This window comes from Cavia porcellus, unplaced genomic scaffold, assembly GCF_034190915.1.
Source record: "Cavia porcellus strain 051 isolate PalLab524CR breed Dunkin Hartley unplaced genomic scaffold, mCavPor4.1 scaffold_29, whole genome shotgun sequence".
Lineage (NCBI taxonomy): Eukaryota > Metazoa > Chordata > Mammalia > Rodentia > Caviidae > Cavia > Cavia porcellus.
Genome location: NW_026947512.1, coordinates 18,690,437 through 18,718,119, shown reverse-complemented (window position 1 = coordinate 18,718,119; position 27,683 = coordinate 18,690,437). Strand labels below are relative to the sequence as shown.

At 52.6% G+C, this 27,683-nt stretch overlaps 1 protein-coding gene and 1 long non-coding RNA gene across 3 annotated transcripts; one reads left to right on the top strand and one right to left on the bottom strand.

Annotated features, from left to right (window-relative positions):
• Positions 1-558: 558 nt before the first annotated feature.
• Positions 559-26,831, bottom strand: Slc26a9 (solute carrier family 26 member 9). 2 transcript variants are annotated; one of them, XM_013158116.3, is made up of 22 exons: positions 26,748-26,831; positions 24,572-24,772; positions 19,833-19,975; positions 17,174-17,313; positions 16,935-17,045; positions 16,122-16,297; positions 14,456-14,620; positions 13,781-13,933; positions 13,382-13,464; positions 12,341-12,488; positions 12,002-12,115; positions 11,755-11,832; positions 11,182-11,277; positions 10,339-10,445; positions 9,571-9,640; positions 9,206-9,298; positions 8,957-9,067; positions 8,083-8,361; positions 7,242-7,296; positions 6,025-6,170; positions 4,224-4,295; positions 559-2,770 (listed from the first exon to the last, which is right to left on the bottom strand). In XM_013158116.3, exons 3-22 carry the CDS (start codon positions 19,955-19,957, stop codon positions 2,723-2,725), a joined length of 2,370 nt encoding a protein of 789 aa, XP_013013570.1. In that variant the 5' UTR covers positions 19,958-19,975; positions 24,572-24,772; positions 26,748-26,831; the 3' UTR covers positions 559-2,722. The 2 variants fall into 2 exon arrangements, with proteins under 2 accessions (XP_013013570.1, XP_003474831.1); XM_003474783.4 differs by having other exon boundaries at positions 24,572-24,616; positions 26,748-26,824.
• Positions 7,468-14,462, top strand: LOC134473885 (uncharacterized). The gene is made up of 3 exons (XR_010044368.1): positions 7,468-7,782; positions 13,567-13,683; positions 13,985-14,462. It is a non-coding gene; the product is annotated as an uncharacterized LOC134473885 (long non-coding RNA).
• Positions 26,832-27,683: the final 852 nt, after the last annotated feature.

Here is a 27,683-nt window from a genome sequence, read left to right as displayed (position 1 = left end):
AGGATATACTGTGATGTTTTTATAAACCTGCCTTCCTATTGAATGGTACTCAGGAGCATTCACTTCACTCTGTTGTCCTAAGACACTCATGAAAGAGGACTTCCAGAACTGCTTCAGAAAGTACAAGGATGATGGGACAAGTGTTTGAAGCAAGGGGAAGTGTTTTGAGGGAGATTAATGGCAATGTGTATTTTACTGTTATATATATAATTAATATATATTATATATAACATATATATATTTACTGTTTATTCTGATCACACTACTGGTCCTTCATAGTCAAAAGCATAGCATTGGCTCTCAAGCTGATTCTGGGTATGCAAATCCCTTAGCCCACTCTTCTCTCCCTGATCTTCACTCTTTAGCTGGGTCATGAAAACTTACTCATCCATAAGAGTGGAAAACCAGAAACTGGAAAGGTGCTAGAAAATCTGTGAGGAAATCTGTGAGGAAATCTCAGGTCCTTGTTTCGTCTCAGCATGCAAAGCCAAGCCAGATGTTCCCTGGAGGTAACTTGGTTGCATCTCTGTTAAACCATCCAAATGTGCACTTCACATTTCAAAAGCACTTTATTACCAAAATGAATGAAAGGAGAAAGAAATTTAAATTAAATAAATTACACAAATATCTCAAGAGTCAAGCTTCCCAGCCCTCCCTGGGAATCGTATCAGCACAGGTCAGGATCAGGCAGGACATTGAGAAGTATTGAAATTCTGGATTATTTTGCTGCCTTGCCTCCTCCCTCCTTGCCTCAGTCATGTCCAGAAAAGTGGCATGTGTGACATTTGTGTTCTTCTCAACATGTCTCAACAGTGAAGTTTTCTTCAGTGTCTTCCCTTGCCCCAGTGGGAGCACTGAGAATGCTTATTGTGCTGGAGAGGTCACAGATCCTTTCTGCAGCCCTGACTCCAGGCCTTTGTGAGTCACAGTCCCCTTCAGTTCTGGGGCTGGCTAGAATATTTATTAATGATCACTCCATCGAGTCTCCAGGGGATCCAGACACTTGGTTCAAAGGAGGACTCTGACTTAGGCTGCTCTGAGGCTCTGTGACCTTCCTCCTTCTCCTGGGCCTGAGCCGGACTTTGAAGGAGGTGGAGTAGGGGCGGGTGGGTTGTCATTGGCTGAGGTTCTTGTCCTCCTGGAATTTGGCACTTCAAGTGCTGGGCACGGTGAATCCCAGATAACATTGTCTTCTGCCTTCCAAGTTTTGAGTTCCATTGGCAGCCAGATGGCATAATGAATTCACTGAGAAGCAGTGCCTCTGGGCCAAGAATGTGCGGGTGCTGGGCCAGCACCCTCTCCTTTAACTCTAGGAAGACTTGCTAGCCGACCACAGACATGCAATGCAGCTCAGGCTGAAGTTAGGCACTGGGACTTTTTCCCAGGCTGGGCCAGCCCAACCTGTTGGGACAGGGAACTTGGAGAACAGTGAGGCAAGGCCAGAAGATTTTCTGTGCACTTTCATGGAAATTTTACAAAGCACTTGCACATGCGCATGGAACCTATTTATTTTCAAGTCAACAGTGGAGTTCCTCTCTGTATCTATATATAGGTTCCTCTAGATATACCTCCTTAGATAGACAGAGACCTTAACCCCTATTTTCATCTTTCCTAAAGGAAGACGGACTCAGGTTAAGGACACCCTGTGGAGAAAGACCCACTTAAACCAGCCCCACGCCACCTCTGAGGCCCTCTGGGGGGTGCAGCCGATCCTCTAAGGCCTCCTCCTTTACCTGTGGGAGGACCCCATCATCAGCCTCCAGGCTGATAAAGGAAAGTTAAAACTATTGGCTCTTCACCAAGTGAAGAAGCACAAGGCAGACATCCTGAGGAAAGGTATTTTCCCCTCTGCCTGGAGACTAGGGGCACTGTTAGAAGCCAAGTCCCCCCAGTTTGGCCTGGGTTGGCACTAGCACTGCCCCCTTCTTCTAAATCTTTGGTACAAAGCGGGATTCCCAAAAGCCTTGGCGCAGAATCACTAGTATCTGCTGCTAGGTGGTCAGAGGATTCTGCCAGCTGCCTGCCCCATTTCCTGGGCTCCTACTCAGCCTCAAGTGGGAAGGACCAGCCTCTCGGGGGAAGTGAGTGGTGCTTCTGGAGGCTGAGGCAGCCCCTCTGTGGGCCAGCCCTGGGGAGGTAGCTCTGATGGTTGTGAGGGGCCTGGTCACTGCCCAGGCTGGAGTTTGAAGTGCTGAACAGCAGTGGCCATCTCGGCATCCTTTGGACAAGGAAAGGAGATGGTCGCCAAGATAGAATCTCCTAGGTTGTGGAGGTCACATGGCCCCCGGTGCAGAGCTGCAGAATGGAGTTGGGGCATCTTGGTCTCAGAGTCTAGTTCTGTGTCCTTGATGGCAGGACATCTTCTGCCACCAACCCGTGCAGGCCCTAGAACCCTTGCCAAGCTTGGGTACCAGGTCAGCGCAGTTGTTCTTGTGCTGTCCTTGGCTCACTCTCAAAGTCTGGAAGTCAAAACATCCCTCAGCTGCCATGGCAGGGTGTGGGCAGGTGGTGTGGAGTGGGCTGGGCTGAGGTTAGGGGAGGGGAGTTCACCAGACTCTCATCCCAGCAGGGGTGAGCATTCCCTGCTGAGAGAGGAGGGGAGAAAGAAAGGGGCACAGAGCAGAGCCAGGGTCCTGGTGGCCACACTCTTCTCTCCCATCCCTCCTTCATGGAAGTCCCTGGTGCCAGGAGCTCTGCAGGCAGCATGGCGAGCAGCTGGGCCTCACAGGGCGGTCAGGGTCTCCGTGTGGAACATGCTCCCGAACATCTCCTGGGGGGCCACAGCAAGGAAGGAGGAGAGGGAGGAAAAGCGTTAGACCTGGGGGGCCAAAGAGACTGCAGCTAAGAGGGACAGTGTGGACCTCAGATAGAGCGAGGCACTGTGTGTGTGTGTATGTGTGTGTACATGAAGAGGGGCGGCAAGGCCAGCCTCAGACGGGAACTGGTGCCGTGATCATGGGCGAAGGTGCTGGGATCCACTTGTGCACGGTGTCCTGTGTGACCTTACACGGGCACACGTCCTTCCCTAGCGTTTCAGCTTCACGTTCTCTATCAGGTGAAATGAGGATTGGGCCTAGAGAAGCCAATAAGTTTTTTTTTTTTTTTTTGTCTTTTTCCTTTTTATCGGTACCAGGGATCAAACTCACGACTGCACACTTGCATGGCAGGCGCTTATGCCGCTGAGCTAAACCCCCAGCCCCAAGTTTTTTCACTTTGATAAGCGAGCATTTCAGCACCATCCAGACTTTATGGGAATGTGTTGGAGATTCCAGGGAGACACAGACATCATGCTGCCAGATCTCTGTGGTTCTGGCTCTATTTTCCATGGTCTGCACCTGCTATCAGCACTCAGAGATGTCTTCAGAGTTCAGAACTCAGACCCAAAAAGAATGGGAAATGACCCTGAGATAGGTGTTATTTTTAATAGATTCAAAGCCAGATTTCTCTAAATCTTGTCACCTGGTTTTTTCCTTTTGTTTTTCTTTCTTTTTTTGTCTTTTTGAGACAGGGTCTCACCATGCAGTTCAGGCTGGCCTTGAGCTAAGCAGCCCAGGCTGATCTCAAACTCACAATGATCCTCCTGCCTCCTAAGTGCTGTGATTACAGACTTGCACCACCATGCCCACCTCCTGTTACCTGCCTTTTGTTTGTGTTTAATTGAGGAGTTTGGGGGTAATGTCCTTGGGCCGTGTGGGGATAGTGACCCTTCATATCTGCATAGCCTTTAGTTCTTAAGGGCTATCCACTTGTAAAAATAATAATGTACCCTAGAATTGCAATAACCCATGAGATTCTATCAGAACAGAGCTCCCAAAGGGCTGGGGTGTGGGGTGCAACTGTATTAGGCAAGGACTAGTCACTCCAAAAATACTTGTTGAATGAATACAACACACACCAGTCCCCTGTCCCATTAATCTTGTGGAGAACAAGCATTGTCCATATTTCTCTGAATTTGCAAATGGTAACAACAGGGCCCCAGGAGTGTTCTGTGGCTCTCCCAAGACCACAGAGTGAAGAGCTGTGGCTCTCTAGGACTCTGTCCACACTCTCCCTTTCCCAGGCTGCCTTTTAGGAGGTGGGAAGAATCTCTATCTGCTATTCAGAGAAAGAGGAGGATGCAGCCTTCAGGAAGACTGCTGCAGCCAGGTGCGAGGGGCTGCAGTGAACCCCAGTCCTGGAGAGGGTCCCCTCTTTGCCCTCCCTCAGCCCCATCCCTCGCTCACCTGCTCCAAGTCCCAGTAGCCTGGGTTGTCCTCCTCTGAGTCACACAGGGAGAGCTCGGTGTCCTCTGGGGCCTGGATGGAGGGAAGCAGGCGCAGATGAGTCAGTGCCAGCGACACTGGGCGGCTGCAGGGAGCGCGTGGGGCAGGCGCTGGGTGCGCCTGTACTGCCATGTAACTCTCTCTCACGTGCCTCACCAGACAGAACCACAGGCAGGCAGAGGTGGGCCAGGCCTGCCTTCCCTGGCCTAGGTGGGGCAGCTTTCTTACACGGGTGGCTGCCAGGGCCTGGCCGTGGACAGTTCCTTTCCTCTCTCTGCAAACCTGCCAAGTAGGATCATCAGACTGCTTTGCGGGCCTTCTCCTTACTGAGCATAAAAAAGGAGGTGTGCGTGCATGCGTGTGTAATTTATGTGCACAGGAGTATAGTCCATACCAGGTAAACATAGACTACATCTAGAGTTAATTAATCTAGTGCTAATTAACACTAGACTACATCTAGTGTTAATATAATGTAAGTGATACATTATATAGAGAGACTGTAATGACTGGACGTTAGTGGTGAGATTCACAAGAATGGCCTGTGGACCTGGTTTGCAAGCTAGGGAAGTCTATTCTCCCAGCCCGATTTTCCTCTAAGTGTGGAGGGCGGGGGACCAGGTGGTCCTCAGTCATCTCAGGTTCTCTTTCGGTGCTGGGAATAGATGATGTCACCTTTATCCGTCTCTTATGGCAAAGGGCAGAGGTCACCCACGGCCTGCAGAGGCAGGGGAGGATGTGGAGGTGGGGCATGCACCTTGGGGGACGGGGACCCCTGGTGAGCTGCGAGGGCACCTGTGGGAGTGGGGTGGGGGGACTGCGGAGTGGAGTGGACTTTTTCTAACTCCTCAGCTTTCCAGACAATATCCTAGACATTGTTATTGGTGCCTCATTTGCATATCACTTACTGAGCTAATAAATTAAATAGTGAGCAGCTGAGAAAAGAGGCTGCGAGGAGACCATCCTCTCCATCCATCACCAGCCTGGAACCTCTAAGCTTTGCTGAATTGAAACCGGACTCCTTCCTTCCCTTCCCCAAAGATCTATCTATTTATTTTGAGACAGGATTTGCTATGTAGTTTATGTGGGCTTTGAACTTACTACATAGCCCAGACTGACCTCAAACTCCCAGAAATTTCCTGTCTCCCAAGTGCTGAGGTGACAGGTGGGTGCCACTATTCCTGGCTAGGCCTTTTTAGGAGAACAATACCAGATTCAGGGCGTAACATGCTAACCTCGGGGTGTTGGTTCCACTAGAAAGTAGTAAAAGGGTATTAAAAAATAATATACACATAACTTTCAAAATCTAAAAAAAAACCTCAAGAAATCATATTGTTTGATCAATTTTGCTTGCTTGCATCTGATAACCTGCGCAACTATTTTGAAGATAATAATATGCAATTTAGCAGCCATTGTTAAATTCCCATCATCTAGTTTTGAAATCCTTTATCACTATTGGCTTTTGTTGTTGTTGTCATTTGAATTTTTGTATGTTTGTTTGATTACTTTTTGATGCTTCTGTACTTTTTTCCTTCTTAAAATAAAAAATATATAGATAAGTACGTAAAAAATAAAAAGCCGAGAAAGCTGTGTAAGGTAGGTAATAGTAGCTGATGATACCCATTCTACAGATGAGGAAATTGAGGCTCAGTAAGCTGACAGAACTGGCGTCAGAACTTAAATCTTCTCCTAATGCCCTTAATGCCCCTGGTCTGGCTATGGCAGTGTCCTGGAGCCTCTGGTTTGCTACAGGCAAGGATCTCACCCTTTGGGAGTTCTGTCCTGGGACTGCTTCTCTGGCATTTTCCTGAGCAAAGAGGACCGCATCGTGTATGCTGGGGAAGACGTGTTTGCGCTGTACACATCCGTCCTCGAAGACACCTCCGTGGCTGATGTCATTGTACACCTGGGCTGGAAGGACGCAAGATCAGGTTCAGAAAGAGAACAACCATTGCCAACTGGTGCTGGGGGCGGGGTGGGAGAAGTCTGAGGTGTCCAGAGTCCTGGCGGTGGCGTTAGCGTTGCAATATCAGTCCTGGACAGCAGGGGGCAACATGAGTTTGCAGATGCTCAACTTTCCACCGGGGCAGAAGCAAGCGGTTTGGTTTAGGGATTGGTACTCTGCAGGGATTCCTGAGGAGAAGGCTAACTCATCCTCAAGGAGACTGCTGTCCACTCTGTCTCCTAAGGCCCGTGCTTCCTCTCATTTACTTGGATCTTTCTCGCAACTCCTGGCGCGTGCCCGATCTCTTACCCTAACTCTGCACTACGCTGTGTGTACGCACCTGCTGCGCTCCAACAGCCTGCACTTGGCCTCTGTATTGATGCTGAGGATGCCCACTGCTCTGTGGCCCTGTGTGGATAAGACCACGTCTCTGTGCTCCCAGGGTGGTGGCCTGTGTGGCTGCTCTGTGCTTACATCGATTCACAGGCCCGACAGGGAGACAGTCCTCAGTGTCACGTAGCCAACTTTCCACAGTTGGACAGATAAAATGACTTGGCTTAGGATACATAGCAAGTTAGTAATGGGACAGATGATAAACCTGACTGTCCTTACTCAGCTCCGTGGCCACTCACTCTGTTACAGAGACCCTAGGATGTTTATAGAAGGCTCCCAGTCCTTTTCCTCTCTCTTAATCTTTCTGTAGTAGGGGATGACTCCAGGATCTTTGCACTGAGCTCCACCCAAGTTGTCCCTTTTATTGTTTTTTTTTGACACAGGGTCTCACTAAGTAGCTAAGTTACCCAGCCTGAGCTCAAACTTTAGATCCACCTGCCTCAGCTTCCCAGAGTGCTGGGATTACATGCATGCACCACCATACCTGGCTCTGGACAGTCTCTTTTTATTTGGGTCTGAAGTTTTTACAACTAATCAGCAATTTGGAGGAATATTGGGGTGCTCTCACTCAGTGCCCCACCAACCTTTTCCATTGCACCTCCCTCCCCAGCCTTTCGGGCCCCTCCATGTCTGGCTTTTCTTACCATGGATGTTTACCAAGAAGACCTTGACTCCGATCTTCCCAAAGGTGGAGCTCAGCTAGAGGTGCAGGAAGGTGTTGGGGGTGGAGAACAAAAGGAAAGGAATGTTCTGAGTGGATCTCAAAAGTGACTCCCAAAATACACTTCAGAGTGGAAGCCAAACAAGTAAGCAACCCTGAGAGGCCAGGCTGCCAGAGACAAAAATAGCACCCAAACATAGCACTTCTCTCTGGAGTGTTGCCTGAAGGCAGTTTTGGAAAATGGGACGGAAATGGGACTTTGCCAGTGTGGCAGGCACTTAAAGTCACCGTGGCCCATCTTATGGGACCAGGTCTTTTGGTTCAGTAGCTTGGATTCCCAGGTCTGTCACTTTCCCAACTGTGGCTTTGGGCAGAAGCTGCAGGGAAGGATGGAAGCTCAGAGAGACCAGGGCCTGAGCTTTAGGTCCAGGCCAGGGAAGCAAGTGAGACCCAAGTTTGGGCATGGGGCCTTCTCTATCCCCAGTGATGCTGACAGCACCTCCACCAGAGCCCTGTCCTCAGAGGTATGTGCAGTCACAGTGTCCTGAGGGGCAGGGCACTGATCTCATTCCTCGTCTTTCCTAGGTTGGCCAGTGAGTATGGGAAGAACCACATGAGCCAGTGGCCAACAGGACTCCACAGAGGTCCTGCGCATGGGTTCCTGGTGGCCTGAGAGGGTGCTTGGCATGGCCCTGCAGGGACTCACTGACAAGGGCCTGCTCAGCCGAGTGTCCTGTCCTGCTCACATCAGGGGGCTGGAGGTCTGAGACTTCCCCAGAACAGGAGTGTGGAAGCAGAAGCATTTACTTATGTTAGGGCCTCACCTTGGCCAGGGCTTTGGTGCCCATCAGGTCCACAAAGCTGACGCCACTCATGTCCAGAACGAGGGTATGGAAGGTAACAAAGGGTGGGACACTGGCCAGAATGTCACTGGGCTCTCTTGGGGGCTCTGCAGAGGTCACTGGCTCACATGGGGAAGCTGAGGTGTCAGGACTGAAAGTGACGTAGGATATGCCAGCACCATTGGCCAGCGTCTGGTTGTTGTTGGGGTCGGTGGGGGTGACGTTCTCAAAGTCCTGCTGCAGCTCCTGCAGGGAGACCGTCTGGGAGTGGCGGTCGGGGAGGGGGCAGAATCAGGCACCATGGAACTGAGTCACATTTTGCTGCAGCCGGACCTCTGCTAGGAGGGTACAGGTTGAGGGGTGACTCAGCTGACAGGTGTGAACATAGGCCCTGGGAAACCCACAGGAGAGCCCCCAAATTCCCTTCCTGTGGCAGAGCCACTGAGCTTGGTCTCCCACACTCCAGAGAGCAGAGGACCCTTCCACAGACAGCCCAAAGTTTGGGCCCTCTGAGTGCTGGGAGGAGGTTCCTTTGGGCACAGCAGAGCTCCTTTTTGCATCATCTGACTGCTTCTCCCTACCTCTGACTTCCACCCCAGCCTTGCTACTCGGGATTGGCTGGCATTCCCGGAAGTTCACTTCCGTGCCCCTTCTCGGCTTGTCAACAGATCCCAGAGAGATGTCTTACCTTAGCCAGGGCTAGCCGGTGGTTTCCCAGGGCACTCACAGCCCCTCACCCAAGAAGATTGCCTGACTCGGCTGCCCGGGGCAGTGCTCAGAGATTTCCTGTCTTTTCCACATAGGATACTGAAGTTGGGGTGCAAGGGCAAGAGCAGAAAGGGTGGCCTCTGTTCACCTTGGTTTTCATGAAGAGAGATTTCCTCTGCTGTGTGGGCGCCATCCTCTTCTCTTGCCTGCGGAGGTGTTTTTGCTTGGCAAGTAATACTTTCTGGGGGTCTGTACCTGTCTGTGGGAGGAGAACCAACAGCAGTTTTGTTCTCCACCCTTGGTGGGGTGGCCCCCTCGTAGCTCCAAGCCCCTTTCTGCTTCCATCTTCTGGCCACTCCCTCTCAAGGCTTTCTGGTGACCAAGGTTTGAGCCTTACCTTAGCAATGACCTTTTGCTTGAAGATCTCCGAGTTGGCAAAGTAGAGAGGGGCACAGTAAGTGATGATCTTAATCCCCTCAATTTCCTGGACCTGTGACACAGAGACTAAGCTCAGGTTGCAGGAATGTCGCTACTGTTTTTGTTGGGCATGGTGGTACATGCTTGTAATCCCAGCCCTTGGGAGGCTGAGGCATGAGGATCTCAGTGAGTTCGAGGCCAGCCTGGGCTACATAGGGAGACCTTGTCTCAAAAAGCCACAAAACAAAACAAAACAAAACAAAAAGTCTTTACTGTTTTTTAAAAAAACTGCTTCTTAGGGTGGGCACAGTACAAAAGGAGGTGACAAATGCCTGGGTTACCTACCCTACTGTATGTCTTGGGGTTCACATAGATGTCAGTGTCCATGACCCGGGCCAGCACATAGCCATTCCGACTAGATGAAGAGGAAAAGGAGACATGGGGATGCTGACAGCAGGGAGCCTGGAAAGATGTGGGGCGGGAGGGGCAGGGCCTTTTCCCTGAGCTTTCTGCATGAGAGACGTTCCTGGCGGCCTGTGGTTAGTGGGTGTCACCAGGTAGGTGACAGGCAGGCCCTTGGTGTAGCTCCCTGACTACTCCGGGAAGGCATGGTACACAAGGTGACACACTGCAGGGGTCCCGAAGTCAGCACTTCCTGATTCTAAGTTCGTAAGAGGAGGAGAGAAGGAGTCTCCAGCCTCTGTGTTTTCCCTCCTGCTCCTGCCTCACTGTCCGGCGCCCTTAGCCTTTATACTGAGTCCTTTTGAGGAAGAGCCCACGTCTGTCCGCTGCCCGGTGCTGTCCTGGGTGGGTCTCAATGGCTCTGCCGTGTGGGTGGCATTTCTGGAAGGATGTTGGGTCCTACCTGTCTGCTCATCCCCTCCCCTTTCTGCAGCACTAGGCCTTCAGTCTGCACTGGCCCCTTCTAGGGGTCAGGATATGGGAAGCCGACAGTCCAGCCATCCCGTCTGGATTAGGGTCTCCCCAGGCCGGGCAGCACCTCCAGCGCCAGGCCCATACGGTGGAGGGCACAGTGGCTTAAGCATGGGAACCCTCGACAGGCTGGCCCAGTGACCCGGTGCTGAGTCTGGGAGGGAGGAGACTGTTACTTACAACTGGGTCTGGAAGACCACAACCAGGACAGAGAAGGCGACACCCACTGCCACACCATATGGCAGGCTCAGGAAGAAGGAGGAGAGGAAGCTCACCACCCAGACGCACTGTGGGGAAAGACATGTCAAGAGCACACTTGGGGAGAAACACCACGGCTCTCAGGAAGTCTTCCGGGATTAAAGAAGGTCACTCTCTGCCACCACATACCCAGGCCTATCCTTTCTTTATAGTGCATTTTTGCAGTAATTTGTATATTTGGTTATACTGTTGGTAATTTTCCCTTAGACTGAGTGTGATTGCCTGATCTTTCCCTCCCTCCCTCCTTCCTTTCTTCAAGACCCTGGTCCTTTGGCTTTCTTAACTAGACTTTCTTACAAAATGATTTCTTTTTTGCTGTTTTGGAGCTAGAAATCATGAAAATAATAGTAGAGAAGTTCATGGAGCACAAATGCAAATCAATATTGTCTCATTTCAGGGGATATAGCTCAGCGACCTAGTGTTTACCTGGCAAGGTCCTGAGTTTGATTCCTAGTACAAGAAAAAAACAAAACACAGCTATCAAAGCCGCCTTCAGGGTAGAGATAAGATGCACATCTCATAGGGAGGTTAAGGAACTAGCTATTGGCCACAGAGGAAGAGGATACGGGAAGCCAGATAGTCCAGAGCCTGTGAATGGCTGAATTAGGTTTTAAACCCAGGATGCCTCTTGCAAACCCTGGACTCCTAACCTCTAGACTATACTAAAGAGGGAGCTGCAGAGCAGATGGCTCAACCTGAGGCCAGTCTGTGGGTTAGAGGAGGTGCAGAGCCACAGATGGGCGCCTGGGGCTGCCCAGTACTTACACAGTCCAGCTTGCTCTTCCTCCACAGGTAGTAGGGGTCAGTGAGCTGCTTGAGGGAGTTCTTGAGGTTGACAGCTATCAGGGCTCCCAGCACAGCCTGGAGAATCAGAGCACCCCTTGGCATCGGCTGGAGTAGCCCATTCACCTGCCCTTCTCCCACACACCTGACCCTGCAGCCTGGCAGGACAGAGCTGGAGCCCCACAATGCATCCCCTACAGAGCCCTCAAATCTCTCCACTCAAGCTGTGGGATTTATCTTTGTCCTTCCTCTCTCCCCTCCTCCTTATGCAGCCCATGCTTGAAGCCTCCCAACTGAGATCTCCCATAGTGCCTGCAGGTCAGCCTCTAGGGCTAGAAGGAAGGAGTCTGAAACCAGCCCTGGACTGTGAACTGTTTCACCAGCTCAGCCTCTCTTACCTGCAAAATGGAGAGAAGAAAACCTGTCCTGTGTGCCTTACAGGCTGTGACCAAGACTAAGAGTGATAATGACATCACTTGGTCATTTCGAAGTACTGCCCAAAAAGGTTCCTACTGGAGTCTCCCACAGTCTTCTGCTTTCCAGACGGGCTCTTACCTTAGGGAGAGGGTACAGATAGGATCCCAGGACCAGCATGGTGATCATCACCACCAGAGACACGCACAGACTTGCCACCTGTTCAGAAAAAGAGTTAGAAGCAGGGGAAGTTTGGCTCTTGGGTGTTTCCCAATAGATGCCTTTTGTGGCATGGAGATTAGGCAGGAGGAGGAAGATGGGGAGGAGCTGGCCTGGACTGCAGGGGCCTGGCTTCTGTGGCACAACTGTTAGCATCCGCATTACTCACCTGGGATCTTCCCCCAGCTGCATCCACAGCCAGAGTGACGGAGAGAGCACAGCAGATGACGTGGATTTTAAAGAAGGAACCAAAGAAGTTACTGCAGCCCAGGGCGATCATCTCCTGTGGGGACAGGGGCTGGGCTGGTGGGGCAGCAGGGGCCAAATACAGGCAGCCACGCAACCTGGATCTCAGGCCTACGACTTGAGAGGGATCCTGTGCTACAAAGCCACATGCTGCCATTCAAGAAGAAGGCAGCCTTTTGGGGTGGGAGCTCCTCTCCTGCTGCCTCACCTTAGTTCAGAGCCCCAAGGTATCTTTTGGTGCCCCCCAGGGTAGTCGAGCTACCTGGTTAGAATCCACACTGTAGCCATGTTTGTCAGCCAGGGTCCGGCCCATAGCCAGGTTGATGACGTAGCCCACGATGGCCAGTGAGAAGGCTGTGCCAATCATGTCCTTCCACTGTGACACCACAGGTGACACCGGAGTGGGGAACCTGCCAAGGAGCCAGAAAGGGGGCAGGGCCCAGGAGAGTGAGGAGATAGGATCAGCTGAATCCTTCATCACCTTCAGGACCCCACAGTGTCCCAGGATGCTGGTATGACTGCTCTCACAAGGAGCAGCTCTTGCGGGAAGGTACCACTGGCCCTGTTTCACTGAGGCTCAGAGAACCTGACCTGTGCAGCCGCAGGGTCAGGGCCTCATTTGTCTGTGCCAAGGTTCTGTCTGGACTCTGACTCATAGGTTTACATCCCACGTGTCCCCAGTGCTGTGTCTTCCCCTCCTTTGCCTTCTCTGTAGATCAAGCTTTTTCCCTGTTTTCCAGGGCCCCAGCAAGCTTCTGGGCACAATTTGGCTGATCCTAATAGCTTCCTTTCTGCATGAATCAAAGGAGCCAGTGCGTTACAGCACGGCAGAGAGTCAGCGTGGGGCCAATCAGAGAGGGCTGAGAGTGTTAATGGCAGGGGACTTCCAGGGGAGCAAAGCAGTTAAGACAGACTTTTCATAACCAGCGTGGGCTGGTTGGTGGCTCTTCTTGGTAAAAGGCAGCAGGAATAATTCGCATGTGGTCAGTGTCACACACTTTTAGTCTCTCCTTCTCTTTCTCTTCCTCCTTCCCTTTCTGTCAATGTACTGGTGATTGAACCCAGAAAGAATTCACATTGAGGTACATCTCCCGCCCTTTTAATTTTTTTTTTTTTTAAATTTTGAGATAGGATCTCACTCTTACTAAGTTCCCCAGGCTGGGCTCAAACTTGCAATCCTGCGTCACAGCCTCTGGTCAAGCGGCTGGGATTTTAGGGTTGTGTCGCCATGCCTGGCCTCCACTGATTTCCCTCAGCCCAGGGCTTGGTTGGGGGGGGCAGGCTCTGGGCCCCCTGGACTCACCCATGTTGAATGTGACCCACAATCTGCATGTGATACTTTTGAGGCATTTTATAGCTCCCGGAGATAGCTGTTGCCACCACCACCTGTAAATCCCAAAGTGCAGAATGGGCTCAAACTGGGCTCAAGGGGTCTCTCCCTAGTCGCTTTTCTATGTGGGCCCCAAATTCTACTCTTCTGCCACCTAGGGGCAGCGGCAGGGAGGACAATATGAGGAGCAGGAAGAGAGCGAGAGCCACACACAAGGACAAGGAAGGCATTCACTTTTGACCTCCATCCTGGGGGCTGCCAGTGGAAGGGCGGAGGTAGGTGGCAGGTGTGTGTGGGGGGTCCCTGGCCCTGCCTGGAGCAGGAGTCCTCTTCTCACAGCCCCTCCACCCTGGCTCTGGGCAAGGTCCTTACCACAACCACCTCGGTGGGGATAGGGAAGCGGATCTTGTGCATGTAGCGGGCGTTGAGCTCCTTCACCACCACCAGAATGAGCGCGCTGATGAGGGCAAAGATGAGTGAAGCGATGTTGGTGTGGGGAAGGTTTTTGCAAATGTCAATGAAGGTCTGGTGAAGAGAGCATCATACTCACAGATCTCACCCTTTCTTTCCACACAGCCCCACCCTGGGGTGCCTGAGCCAGGGAAGAGATGCCGTCAGTGTTAACGACGGAGGCACACGAAGGCCATGAACACTGTCTCCCTTGCCACCACCCCCTCCCAGAGGCACCTCAGGAGCTGGGGAAAGGCTGCTTTCTTTTTATCTCTCCAAGAGCTTGAACTGAAAGTGGAGGAATGGAGATCAGACTAAGAAAGGACTTCCAGGAAGGGAGAGGTTGAGACACTGGAATGGGGAACCCATGGAGTGTACCTCTCTTCCTCTGTGGTGATTAGCTGCAGTCTCAGCAAGCCCCGCAGGCCATGCAGTTGACCCCTCATCACGTGATGAGAAGTCCCCCCCCCCAACAACTCGGCCAGCCCTTGCTGAGGACATCTCAGAATGAGCAAGTCATGAGTTCCTCAAACAGCTCACTTTGCTCCCTTGATTGGTCAGTGCCTGACTCATTTGCAGATGTGCCCCCAGACTCACAAGGACGATGGACCCTGGGCCTGAGTATGGGGGCACAGTCAGTCCAAAGATGTACTTGAGCACTGAGATCAGGATCTGCAGGCCGGCGGCTGTCATGAAGCCCCGGACAAAGGACTCGGACAGGTAGATGGCCACAAAGCCGAACTGCATGAAACCCAGGCCCATCTGGAAGGGAGAAGGGGGTGGTGGGAGGCTCAGGAAGGGTCATCCGCTCTACAGCTTGCCTGACCTCATCCTGGGCGGGAGTCCCATGCAATATGGGACAGTAGTGATTCTGGGAAAATGAGCCCTCTATGACCTTGTGAGGTCCTTACCTGTGCTCTATGTGTCTGCTACCAGACCCTCAGTTGTTTTGGGGCATAGACCGCTTTGTCACTTCAACATTTTGGCTTTAGTCTCCTTCATTGTAAAGCAAGCCTGGCTGTCCCTCATTGCTTCCTGTCTTGTGCATTGGTACCACTGTACAGATGGCCACCTAAACAGAAACTTGGGAGCCATCTTCTCTCACTGCCCACCGGCAGCCTATCACCATGCTCCATAATGCTTCTGGCAAAATGTCCCTCCCATCTACCCCTATCTTCCTCTCCACAGCCACCACCCTGGTCTGGGCCCTCATTGTTCCTGCCTGGGACTCTGCAGAATCACTGCCATTCCCCACAAGGTTCTAATCTACCTCTAGCCACCTTCTTTGCAGCCCCAAGGATCTTTATAAACTGCCAGGTCGACTCTAGGCCATTGCTTAGGGAACACAATGCAGAGTCACCACTCCCTGACCTGTCTCTGGCCTCTTTCTGGCCCTGTGCTGCCCTCCTTGCTGGTTAGACTGCTCTGTTAGGCCTCCAGTTTGCTACCTCTGCTGGGATCACCCTTCGACACCTGTTCCTTCAGCTCCTGGTTAAATTCTACCCACCCTCTCACCTCCTCTTACGGCCTTCCTGGCTCTCTGTTCCTACAGCCATCTGTATATAACTGTACTGTGTTACTTATCTCTACACAGAAATTTATCTGTTGACAAGGCTACTTCCTCTGCTGGCTAGGAGCAACTTGTGAACTGGGCCTCTTTCTGACTTATCTTTGTGTCCTCAGGGCTTAGCCCAGTTCCTGGGAAACAACCAAAGAAAACCACTGAATGAATGAATGAAAGGTGTTTGTCCCTGAGGCTGCTACTTGGCCTCACATTCTGTTATTCTTTGCGTCCCTTCTTAAAATTTAGGAATCATTTGCTCTGCTTGGTAGCAGGTTGGGTTATGCTGTGTGCCTGCCTTGTGGCAGAGGCTGGAAGGTCCTCCAGGGATGCTGACAGAGATTTAGGGCAGTGGAGAGGGGCTGTGGATCTTCCTAGGCAGCTTTAAAATTCAGGACAATTTCATCACCATTGCTGGACTTAAATATAGACACAGGTAAGAAACTACTCTGAAATTTTAAGGTTCTTTTTGGCTTAGGGTTGGCAGGGGAAGAGGGACAAGGTAGATTTGACATCACATCAGGGGAATTTGACATCACATTAGGTGCTTTGAGACAGAGCAGGGTGTGTCTCCCCCCCCCCCCCAGTACCAGGGATCAAACTCATGACCTTGCACTTGCTAGGCAGGTGCTGTGCTGCTGAGTTATACCCTCAGCCCAGGGGTGGGGAGTTCTGAGGCTGGGGCTGGGGCATCACCCTCACCTGGATGATGGCAGTCAGGCAGGCAAGTGTCGCTGACACATGCAGCCTCTCTGTGTCCATGGCTGCAGTGTCTATGTAGCTCTCATTGGTGACATTGTTGAAGACCCGAAATTTTGACTCTGGGGCCAGCTGCAGACAGATGTTACCCACCAGGATGCTGATAACGGCAAAAGTACCTGTGGTGCCCCATGCAGCCAGCAAAAATCAGAGGTTGGAGCATGCCCATGGAAACCAGTAAAAGGCCGAGGGACACCCAACCCCCAGGAGATGGGTTTCCTTATCTATACCACCCCTCTTTGTAACACAACAGAGCTGTCACTCACATCTAGCTGCCACCTATGCTTTCTAAGGTGCTCTTGCCCTACCTGACAACGTGATCTCACTGGACACATGAGGTCAGAAGTACAAGCAACGCGTGCACCAGAAACCAGCCCTGTGTCAGAAAGGATCAGGTCCTTTCTCTCCACTTAGCACCAGAAAACTTCGTATGTCCCTGCAGTGGCCTGATGGGACCACCCTGGGCATTTGATGGTGGTTTTCTGCATTGATTTAGCCTGAATAGTGTATGGTATATCTTGTTCTCCCAAGTCCTCCTCTCCTGTCAGGGAAGGAGCTGGAACAGGTCATGCTAACTGACCTGCACAGAGGCTCAGTGATTTCTCCAAGGTCACTGAGGACCTAGGACAACACAGTGATCTCTCCAGGATCTACCTACCCCAACTCTGGGAGAAAGAAGATGGAAACTGAGCCTCGTCTCCATGCCATCCTCCTCAGGATCCAGCTCATCCTGCCTGGAAAGGGGAGTGAGCTTACCTGGCACCATCTGGTGCACACTCCCCAGGAAGAAGTAGGTCAGCAGGGGGAAGAAGGAGGAGTAGAGGCCGTTGACTGCAGGGAGATTGGCCAGTAGAGCAAATGCCATGCCTGCAAGTGACAAAGACAGGGAAGGCTCAGCACATAGCTGCCTTATAGAGGTCACAGAGGGTTGAGGTGGGGATAGGAAGAAGACTAGGAGGGAGTAGTGGGCCAGGCCTGACTGAGGGGCTTCTCACCTTGTGGCACCTGGATGCAGCCCCCACTGAGTCCGCCAAGCACATCGGGGAGAAGGTACTCTTTGATCTTATATTTGGGGAGCCAGGAGAGTATAGGCAACAGCCCAAATGCCACAGTTTTGATCTTAGTGGAAGAGCATCTGCAGGGAAAAGGGCAGGTTAAGAGGTTGATAATAACCTATCCGTGTATTCGCAATGCATTTGGATCTCAGGCAGGATTCAGGGCACCCACACTGCTGCCTGCCAGGGCCCCTGAGAAGAGGAGCAGGAACATTCTCAGAAGAGTTCCCACACATGCCCTGGCATGAGCTAGAGGTCTTCTCATTGCAGGCTGCTTGTCTAGGAAGCCCACAGGCTTGGTTTCACAGTGTGGATCGGCCTTTGAAGTGTCAGGTCCACCCTTGGCTTGATGATCCTTCACTAGAAAAGGCTTCTCTGAACTCCTGTTTGAGTGAGAGCAGGTCCAGGCACCCTGGTTTGGGTTCCTGCAGCCCCACCTGCATTCTGTGCTTACCGACTTGCCTTTTGTCTGCCTCTAGACAGCACACTTTTCCACGGCAAGCCATCTGCCTCTCTTGTTCATACTGTACACAGTGACTGTTACAGAGGCTGCTTAGCAAACATTTGTGGCATAAAAGGAAAATAAGTGAAACTCAGTCTGAACTGGGGGCTGTCTGCTGCCCCTTGTCCTTGAACTTTCCCCAGATGGAAGGCTCTGTTGTTTCTGCAGGGTGCAGCTCGGCTGACCTGTCCTTGTTATATGTTGGCTTCATCCTGGAGTTCTTTGTTGGTGAATGCATTGTGGAGGAGGGAAGAATGGGAGACTGTTCCCAGGCCACTGCAGGGTAGGAGAGTTGATCCCTTCTCTGTTTGTTGAACACCTTGAGGTCCTTTCATGGAAACCCCACAGTGTTAGGAACAAGGGTGACAGCCGCTGGATTGATGACTGGATGGGGGTGGAGGCCTGTGATTTTCTTTTCCCAGTGGAAGGAGCTCAAATACTCGGGGCCCATCTGGTGACTCACCCGATTAGGCTTCCTTTCCTGTCCAGCACCAATTCCTGCTCTTTGCTCTTGCTCAACAATAGTTTGCCTGACATTGGGTCCCCTGGATGTCACCCAAGACTGAAACTAACACAGATAACGCTCTGTGTGCCAGAAAGTCCAGGGAGATTTTTCTGTCCCAACTGACACCCTTATGGGATGGCATCACCATCAGCCCCAGACTGCCCAGTCTCCCCTGGGACTTGCAAGTGCCTCTTCCATCCCTGGGATGGTAGAGGGGGCGCTGGACTTGGTGAGTTGCTTAATGCAGATATTAGGCTATAATATTTGTGGCAGAGAAAACCAGATTCATGAGCTGGCTGGGGAAAGCATAGCCACTCATTTGAGGGCTGGGGTCTCTGCCCAGCCTTCCTTGCAATTCTGCCACAAGTGGAGCAAACAATCTGAGGTCTGAAAGAAGAGGAGGAAGCAGATGCTGAACCATACAGAGACCTCGGAGATGCTCCGGTGGAGAGCAGGGTCAGTTTTCCAGGCGTTCACTCACTGACAGGTATTTATGGGAGCACCTTCTGTGTGCCATGCCCTGATCATGATCTCATATCTGCATCGTGGGAATTGTCAGTTTCCTGCCTTCCTTTGTGGTTCATGTTATCCTCATCTTTTAGAACCCCAGAAGACCTCCCCACCCTCTAGCACAGATGAACCCTACCTTGAACTCTTTGGGTACAAAGACTGGCCGAGTCTACCTAGTTGAGGGGCACAGCTGTGGGTACTGGCACTCAGAATTGGAGCGCTCAAGGCCTCAGCTGTAACTGGGTAGAGATGAAGCCTCCCAAGAGAAGCAGGGTTGGGCTGGGGTTTTTAGCAAAACTCAAGTGGGTGATTGGCCTGACCTGAACCAGTTCCACCTGCATCTCCGCTTCAGTCACTGCCAGTGACCTCGATCCAGGTAACTGAATCAGCTCTTACCTCAGGGGAGTAAGCATGTACCAGCCAGCCCACAGCTAGGCCTGGGCAAAAACTGTCCAAGTAGGAAGGGGGAGAGTGAAGTGCGTGGCCTCAGGCCCCCAGGGTATGGTTCCACATCACCTTGTGCAGCCCTCAGTGTCAGTGAGTGACACTGCCCACTGACATGCCAGGGGTAGTAGGGCAGGAAGAGCCTAGGGCAGATGGACCTTTAGGTAGGTGGGCCCCTTTTAGGAAAGCCAGGGAATTTAGAGCCTCCTGTAGAAATTCTCTGAGCCAGATGGAAGAGGGACTATGTAGGCTGGAAAGAAGAGGAAAGACATGGAGTGGTGGAGGCTTTAGGTGCTTTTGGATAAACAGGGCGTAGGGTTCTGGTACCTTGTGCCTCCATTCTACAACCTGTCCACCTGGAGCTCCTGGGAAGACCCAAGAAAGTCTTGGGTGGACAGAGTCTAAAGGTGAAGATGCCCTGTCTCCTTCTGGAATGCTTCTTGTTCTTCTTGTCCATCCTCCCAGGGCCCTCAGGGAAACTGAGTTTGTAGGCGCTAACATTGAAGGTTGTAACGCTCCCCTCCCAAGGGTTTCCTTAAGCCCCACTGTAGGGATGCTAGTGCAGGATCCACGCCTTGGAGCTAGAGGACTTCGGTGAGGAGAAGAGGAAAGGGGAAGCTGGCCCCGGGCCATGTTACCTGAAGGCATGGCGAAGCTTTGCTCCCAGCGGGTATGTCCGATCCTTCTTCTCAAACTCCTCATCAAAGAGAGTGAGAGAGTACGCAGCTCTGTCTACCACAAAGCGAGGCCTGGGCTGGCTCATGTCTGGAGTATTTATAAGCTTTGGGAGGAGCAGAGAAAGGGAGGGTGAAGGGCATCCCTCTCCACACAGCCAGGGCCTTCTGTTTCTGCTCCTGGCTGCAGCAGTTTTATCCTGGTCTTCCCCGCCCTGTGCAGCAAGGTGCCTCCCTTTCCTCCACCAAGTCACTTCTTCTGGTGGCCTTCCTTCCCAGGTACTGGTGACACACACCCTCACCGTGGCTGTTTTGCTTGGCACCGGCACGTGGCTGGCACTGCACATCTGTGACTTCACTCACCCCCACCGAGCACCAGGTGAAGAGGTGGGAGTACGGGGCAGAGGTCACAGCTGGATTCTGTATGTTGAGCCTGCTCCTCCCTGTGCCCCAAGAGCCCCCCAGGCCAGTGTCTCTCCCTAAACATCAGTTTCCCTGGCAGAAAGGCTCCTACCACGCAGCCTGTCAGCTTGGAATAAATAGAGAAAACAGCCTCTGGGAGGTCAGAGTGTGGCTGAGGGGACCTCAGGAGGACCCTTCCTGAATAGGGTGCTGTGGGCCACAAGTGGGAGGGACAGTGGCATGCTTGGGAAGTCAGGATGGTCATTGCCGCCTGTCTCTTCCAAGCTTCCGGTGGCTGTCCTTCCCCACCCCTGTGTACTGGCGTGTCTCTCCTCCTCATTATTTACGCAACTCCACTGACATCCGGGGAGCTGAGTTGGATCCCTGGAGGCCCCTTCCCTCCCACAACTCTGGGTCCCTTCCCCTGTGCCCTGCTCTCCAGGGCCAGGAGAAGCTGCTAGGAGGACATTGGAAGAAAAAGGGTGAAGTGGCGCAGCTGAGAGGGAGGGTTTGTATTTAGTGTTGGAGAGTTCGGGGTGGCTGCGGCCAGTGTGCGGTGTGGTTGAACCTGGGTAACCCACAAGGAGGTGAGATGTCCTTGACCAGGGAAGGTCAGCAGAAGGGAGTGGGCTGTGGGTGCTGTCTGTGGGAGAGGACCCTGGGAATCGATAGAAAGGCTGCTCCCTGAGGGCCCAGAAACCTGCTGCTAGTCCTGGCTCTGCTGGAGAGGGGGGCTGGGTGACACTGCTTCTCCAACCCTCTGATAGCTTCCTTATATCACAGGGCTGAGAAGATCAGATGAGCTGAAGGTTAAGAAGGGATTAAGCTAAAGGGTGGTACAGGTGTGGGTTCCTGTCATTGACAGCCTGTGCTCCAGTCGATGATGGCTGGGTGGATCTGTTCATTTGGTCTTAGGGCTGAGGTCCATTGGGAATTGGGTATGGGCAAGGGTGGGTTTTGGGTGAAATCCCATGCATGGCACCCAGCTCAAGGCAAGACAGAGACAAACTTCCCTACAGTGCCCATGCCCAGGCTCTTGCCTGGGCCATAGAACTCACCAGTGCTTGTTTAATGAATCAATATGGTATGTTAGAGGCAGGGGCAGACATGGATGGAGTGTGAGACCTTTTAGAGGGATAAATGTGGAGTGGCATCAGAAAAACAGCACTGAGTCTGGAGCCAGAATGACTTGTGCCCAAGATTCAGTGTCTTCATCTGTAAGTGGGGTTAACAACAGTCCAGGAAGCTGCTATGAAGCTTCAGTGAGATGACCAGTGTGCAGCGCCCAGCCTTTCCTGGGAGACCAGCGAATGGGAACGACAGTGATTACTACTATTAAGATGGGAGGTGCTTCTTCCTCACGGGGAGATTGTTCTCTGACCTCCAGTGTCCCCCCCTCCCCCCGCTTCTGAGGCATCTTGGCTTCTCTCTCCCTGGCCACCCTTTTGGGGATCTGCCAGGGTCTGGCTTTCCAGGTGAATTTCATGGCGAGTTCATGGGGGAGGAGCCCAGAGCTCTATGCCTGGGCTTTAGAGAGAGACTCATGATTTGGGGAATATGTGACAGGCCACCAAACAGACTACTTGCGAAGAAATAGCCCCGCTTTTTAGGGAGGTCGAATCAGAAAAGAGCCCTTTGGAAAAGGGGTGATGACAGGAGCCCTTACACCCATGGCACCGAGCAGGTGGTGACTCTGAATCTTCCAAACACTAGAAGTTCTAGTAGTGCTTTGGGGATGCTATTAACATCTAATCCTACCGTCTTGCTCTCCTAACTCCCCCAAGCAAAGTCCCATCTCCTCAGTGGTACCTTTCCCCCTGTTGTTGATCGCCTTTTCTACCTTTTCCTCCCCTTCAGCCTCCACATTCAGTTGTTCATCAAACCTTATTGTTCTTTCTTTCCTTTCCCTGCTACATATTTCCTCCCATCCTCCCTCCCTCTCTCTTTCCTTCCCTCCATCTTACTCATTTTCAAGAGGATCAATCAAGCTCCAGATCCTTATTTTGATCTTTTATCCTCTGGCCTTGTTTTGGTGGACTCAGTAGATTTGTGGCCTGATCTGCTCAGCACCCCCAACAAGCTTGGGCATCTTCTCAGACTTTCCTCCTTGCCCTGGTGCCTTGACTCATTTTGCTTTTCTAGTCCTGCCCATCCCTAAGACTTGCTTAAGTTCTTCCTCCTCCTCTCGCCTTCCTCCTTTCGATCTGTGAAGTCTTTCCTGGGATCCCCTTCACAGCTTCCTGTCCAGCCTGAGCCCCGGGCATTCCTGACCATCCCTCCAGGGAGGCGAGGAGGAAGGGAGTGTGGGTGGAGGAATTGCTTCAGAGAGTGAACAGGTGGGTGACTCAGAACTGCCCCTGCCCTTCTGGGCAGCTTCCCTACTGTGGGGAGCGGATGCTAGGGAGTCCCCGTGACACAGGCCAGCAGGGGAAAAGTTCCCTGGCTTTACTGCAACATGACAGCCATCCTTTTCCCGCACGGTTCCCTCATTCCCTCCCCAAAGGGTGTGTAATGTGGCAAGGCATTGGGAGCTTTTGAAATCCCCTGTGCACTCCACACACAGAAGCCAGCAGCCAGTTAGAGGTCAAGAAGTTTTGTCTGGAAAGGAAACTGACCACATAAGTCTAATTCTCTCTTTTTGTGGTTGAAGGAACCGAGTCTCCAGGAGAGGTAGGAGAGGTTGGTCTGAAGCAGGCCTTGACTTCCATGCAAGTGCTCCTGTGAGCAGGGGTCTGGGACTCCTGGGACAGTGCTGATTTTTGCTTCTTGGGGTTGTCACCTGTGATGCATCCAGAGTGTCCTTTCAGACTGTTCTGCTGACCTTGTCATCTAGCCAATGTGACAGGATTTCTGTGTTCTGATTCTCCTCTGTTTTGGGGGGATCGAAGCTAGGGTTTCTGAACTGAGCTTTATCCTCAGCCTTTTTCACTTTCATACAGGGTGTTGCTAAGTTGCTAATTGCCCAGGTTGGAGTGCAATCTTCCTGTCTCAGCCTCTCAAAGTGCTGGGATAATAAGCATTGTGCCTGGATTTGAGTCTTCTTTTGAGGACTTTGTGGTAAGGTCTACCTCCCATCCTGGCTCCCAGGAACCCAGGTCACAAATCTGCAGGCTCAGGAGTTCTCCCAGCTCCTGGTGAGGAAGTGACCTCACGTCCTAATTTTAAGAAGAGGGCTTGAGATGAGGTAGGGTGCAGCAGGGGAGGTCACCTTCATCCCCAGCCAGTTCTTTAGGGCTTGGGACAGTGGAGGAAAGCGGGACGGGAGGCTGAAAGGGTGAGCAGTACACTGGGAAGGGCCTGCCTCTTACAGATAGACTTCAGGGCTTTCAGAGCTAAGGAGGCTGTGGGGTCCCAGGGACCTCCAGGGAGGAGAGCGCACCTCACTGGGTGCTGAATGAGGGGTGCAGGAAGTGAAAGAGAAATCAAGAAAGAGAGGAGATGGAATATGACAATTTGGTCCCTAGCTAAACATGCAGACCTGCTGGGTGATGTCAGCATTGGCCAAGTGTCCCACTGTCCTAGACAGGTATGTATCTGGGGGCCTTGCTGCCTCCTGTCCCCACACCGATCAGGGTCAGGAATGATAGCAGGTGTTGTATGGCAGTAGCGAGGGATGGAAAGTTGACCCTGCCCCTCCTCCACCATGAAGGGAAGGAGAGTGAAGACACTGAGGCCGGTGTGTGGGCTTCAGAGGACAGAGGGAGCCCGGGAAGGGTGGAGGGTAGGAAATGCGGGTGCATGGACAGCTCCTAAACTCCAGGAGGGACGCGAGATCAATCTGGGGTTGGGGGGACCAGGGATCTTATGGAGCCAAGGAGCTGGGCAAGAGGACTCGGTGGGCCTGCCTGAGGATGGGCTCAAGCTAAAGAAAGCCCACTGGGACCTCGGTCTGTCAGCACCCTCAGAATACTGGGCGGAGATGGGCTCCGGTGTCTGGATGCAGTAAGCGCGTGGTCACTACTATCACCCCGAGGGTTTTCTTTCTGCTCTGCAGTTCACTGTACTTCCCTGGTCTTTGTTTTTCCTATCTGCCCTGTGCCCCAACCTCAGACCTTGGGCCCTTCAGATGGTGTCAACATTGGCAGAGGGAAGGCAGAAAATCTCTTCAGAAGAGGGCAAGGACATATGAGAGCAGAGACCAGGAGCCCAGTGCAGTTTGGATCACGGCTAGAGGCGAGCCTGTCCCCAGGCCTCAGACCCATTTCCTCCCGAGCTTTCCCCTGTGTGCACTGTTAGTGGCGGGGATTCTCAGATGCATCTGCACCAGATACAGGACAGCTGCCCCAGCTTGGCCAACTCACCTTGGTGTCCTTGTTGCTGACTCCTACCTGGCCGGTCACTGTGTTCTGGGGGAAAAAAAGGGTCACTTTGAGGTTTCCCCTCTGCTCCTGCTGCTGGCAGCTTCTGCCTCGTCCAGGGTGAGGCCCCCGGTAGAAGGGCACCTCTGTCTGGCCAGGGTGGAGTATGGCAAGAGGGCTGGGCTCTCAGCTGAAGGTGGTGTCCTGTCAGGAGGAGGGAGGCTGCAGAGCACCATGTACCCCCTAGGCATCTTTAGATACTCTTTTTCTTTCTGTTTTCTTCATGGTTCTTGGGTGACCCTTACCCCAGCCCAATTTCCTCCTCAGTGATGCCAGGAAAGAACAAGATGTCCCGGGCCATGTCTTGGGCAGGGGAAAGACTCCCTTTTGTGACCCCAAGTTCGTACTCCTTATCTCCAGGGGGACTCCCTCTGCCACTGCTGGAGGGACAGACACTGGGAGGAGGAAGTGAGTTCCAGTCAAAGGGGCAGAGACTTAAAGATCCTCTCCACAGTGAGACCTGAGCAAAGTCACATGGTCCTTGGAACAGATACTTGGGTTAGACTTGTAGATGTCTCTAAGGAGACTTGTTAGTCTCACTTGGAAGCAGGGGCCTGGACCAGGAGACTGGTGAAGACCTGAGTACTTAGATAAAGCCCAGAGTTGTGTAGCATGGCTCTTATGTCTCTAGTAGTGACCCCTTATCTTCTGGAGGTTGGAGTGTGTCGAGCTGGTCCCCTGACTCCAGTGAGCCGACTCCTATTGTATAGTTTAAATTCCTCTCACCACGTACTGACTCCGTGATATCTCCTGGAAGACTGTAAGCATTAAGGGACAAGAAAAAATCCCTCTCAGCTGGGTGTGGTGGCACATGGTTGTAATCCCAGCACTCTGGGAGACAGAGGCAGGATGACTACAAGTTTCAGTCCTGCCTGGGCCACTTAGTGACTCAGTGAGATCCTGTTTCAAAATAAAAATAGAAGCAGCTCAGTGTGCAAGGCTCTGGGTTCAATCCCCAGTGCTGAAGAGGGGAAAAAAAGCCCATCTGCACCCCCTGAATTTCATGCAAATAGGCCTCGGAGCCGTGGAGCTGACCACGGACAGTGCTGGTGAGGACCACAGTGGTGAGCATGTCTTGCGTGCGCCAGTCTGCATGCTGCCCACACAGGGCTTGTTGGTGCTGATGCCAGGGCCACTGTGAGAGTCTGTGAGGGTGACAGGAGTCTGGAGAAGCCCTCTCTCATTCTTTCTGTGTGGGGGGCAGACCCTTGATGCCGGTGCTTAGATCCAATGAGTCCAAGTTCAAGAGAGGAGTTGGCAGTAAGACCGTAAAAGATTTGCTTGTCCTAAGATTGGGCCTTCAAAAAGGAAATCAGTCCACTGCGTAAGGGGGACTTGGGACCCCAGAGCTGCTGAACAAGGAGTGGGGCAAAAAGGAGCCCATGCGGCTGGCTTGTCATCCTCTCCAGAGGAAGTGGCCATCACTTGAGTGCCACTCTGGGCTTCGGCCTGGATTCTCAGACCTTCACATGTCTCCTTGTCCAAGTGATATCATTCCTGGCCTCCTTGGTGACATTAGCAGCCTAAGCCCAAACCCCTTCTGTGTCGAAGCATTTGCCTAGGAGCCCCGAGGGCCTGCCCACCTACGCCCACCTATGGGGACCTACCCTCAGCTATGGGCACTGGTCCCCTGCCTGCCTGCTCCTTGCTTTCCTTCCCTTCCACTTCTTCCATTTCCCGGGGCTAATGGCGACAAACAGGATTCCTTGTGGTCTGTGCTAAGTTACTGAGTTGAATGAGTGACAGGGGACATCTGGGAGGGCAGGAGTGGGGGACAGCCATACAGAGGAGGCTGGAGAGCCAAGCATGAAGGGAAAGAAAGGGAGAGGCCCAGCCTGCTTCTTCAAAGGCTGGGCTCTGAGGAAAGCCCCCAGGTCCCCTCCCGGGGAGGCTTGGGAGGCAGGTGGCTCTTTGGCCCCACTCTATGCGGGGGGCTTAATGGCCTCCTCTGCCACAGCCTCTGTCCTTCCACTCCCTCAGCCACACTTGGGGCCAGCGTGTGCGTCCCACTTTGCACAGCTGGGCAAGCAGCCCACCCTGTTCCCAGGGGGTCCTGTCACCCATCTCCCAGGGTGCCCCCCTCTAGGGTGGTGGGCTGGGCCGGCCGGGTGGGGCTTACCGGTGGGTGAGCGGAGCGGCTGGGTAGGGCTGCAGGTGTGTCTGGGCAGCGGGCAGCCAAAAGGTGTTCCGAGGTGTGTGAAAGGGCTCTGCTCAAATAATCCAGGGAGGCGTTTATAAATAACTTCACCTCAGAGCCGCTGGGGTGAGCCCCAGCTTCTGATTGGCTCCAACGGGAAGTGGTTTTGAACACTACACCATGGCTAAGCCCGAGGAGATAGGAAAAGGAGATAAGGGGAAAAGGCCCCAAATGAACAGCCCTTTTTTTGTTTTACTGGGGGAGCAAGGCTGTTTGATGGGAGCTTGGCACTTCCTAAATCCAGCCCAGAGACAATAGGTCACATTCAAAGGGGCCCTGCCCCACAGGCTCCCCCAAGGCAGCCAGCCGAGCAGGGGCACCAGGCACGAGGCAGATTCCTCTCTGAGCTTGCTGTCCTGCTGCTAATGGGCTGGGGGTCAAGCCAAATAGCTTCCTGGACAATGGGGGCCTTTGAGGCCACCTGTAGGGTGGGGCACAGGGACCGCTTGCTTTGAAGGTTGGAGATCTACAGCGGGGCAGCGGACCTCTGAACATCCCGGTGGAAGGAGCTGTGCTGCGTCTGGGAGGCCCTAAGGGCCTTCTGGGTTTTGGAACTGTGACAGAACTGCTTCCCTGTTCTGTCTCTGATCTTATGTCACTGTGAGCCCTGGCCTTGGTCTGTCCATCAGGGAAATGGGAAAAGCATCCCTGGCCCTTCCATCTTTTAAGGCATCACGTGGAGAGAACGAGGAGGCTTGGGGTCTGGTAAAGGAGCTCTAGAAATTGGCTCTACGATGATATGAAAGGTGTTCCCAAAGCTGGCAAACCTCCAATCCCCTGGTTCTGTTGCTTCTGGGAATCAGAGTCTGCTGCCCAGGGTGCTGTCCAGGCTGCTGCTGGCCTTTGGGGTCAGAGACG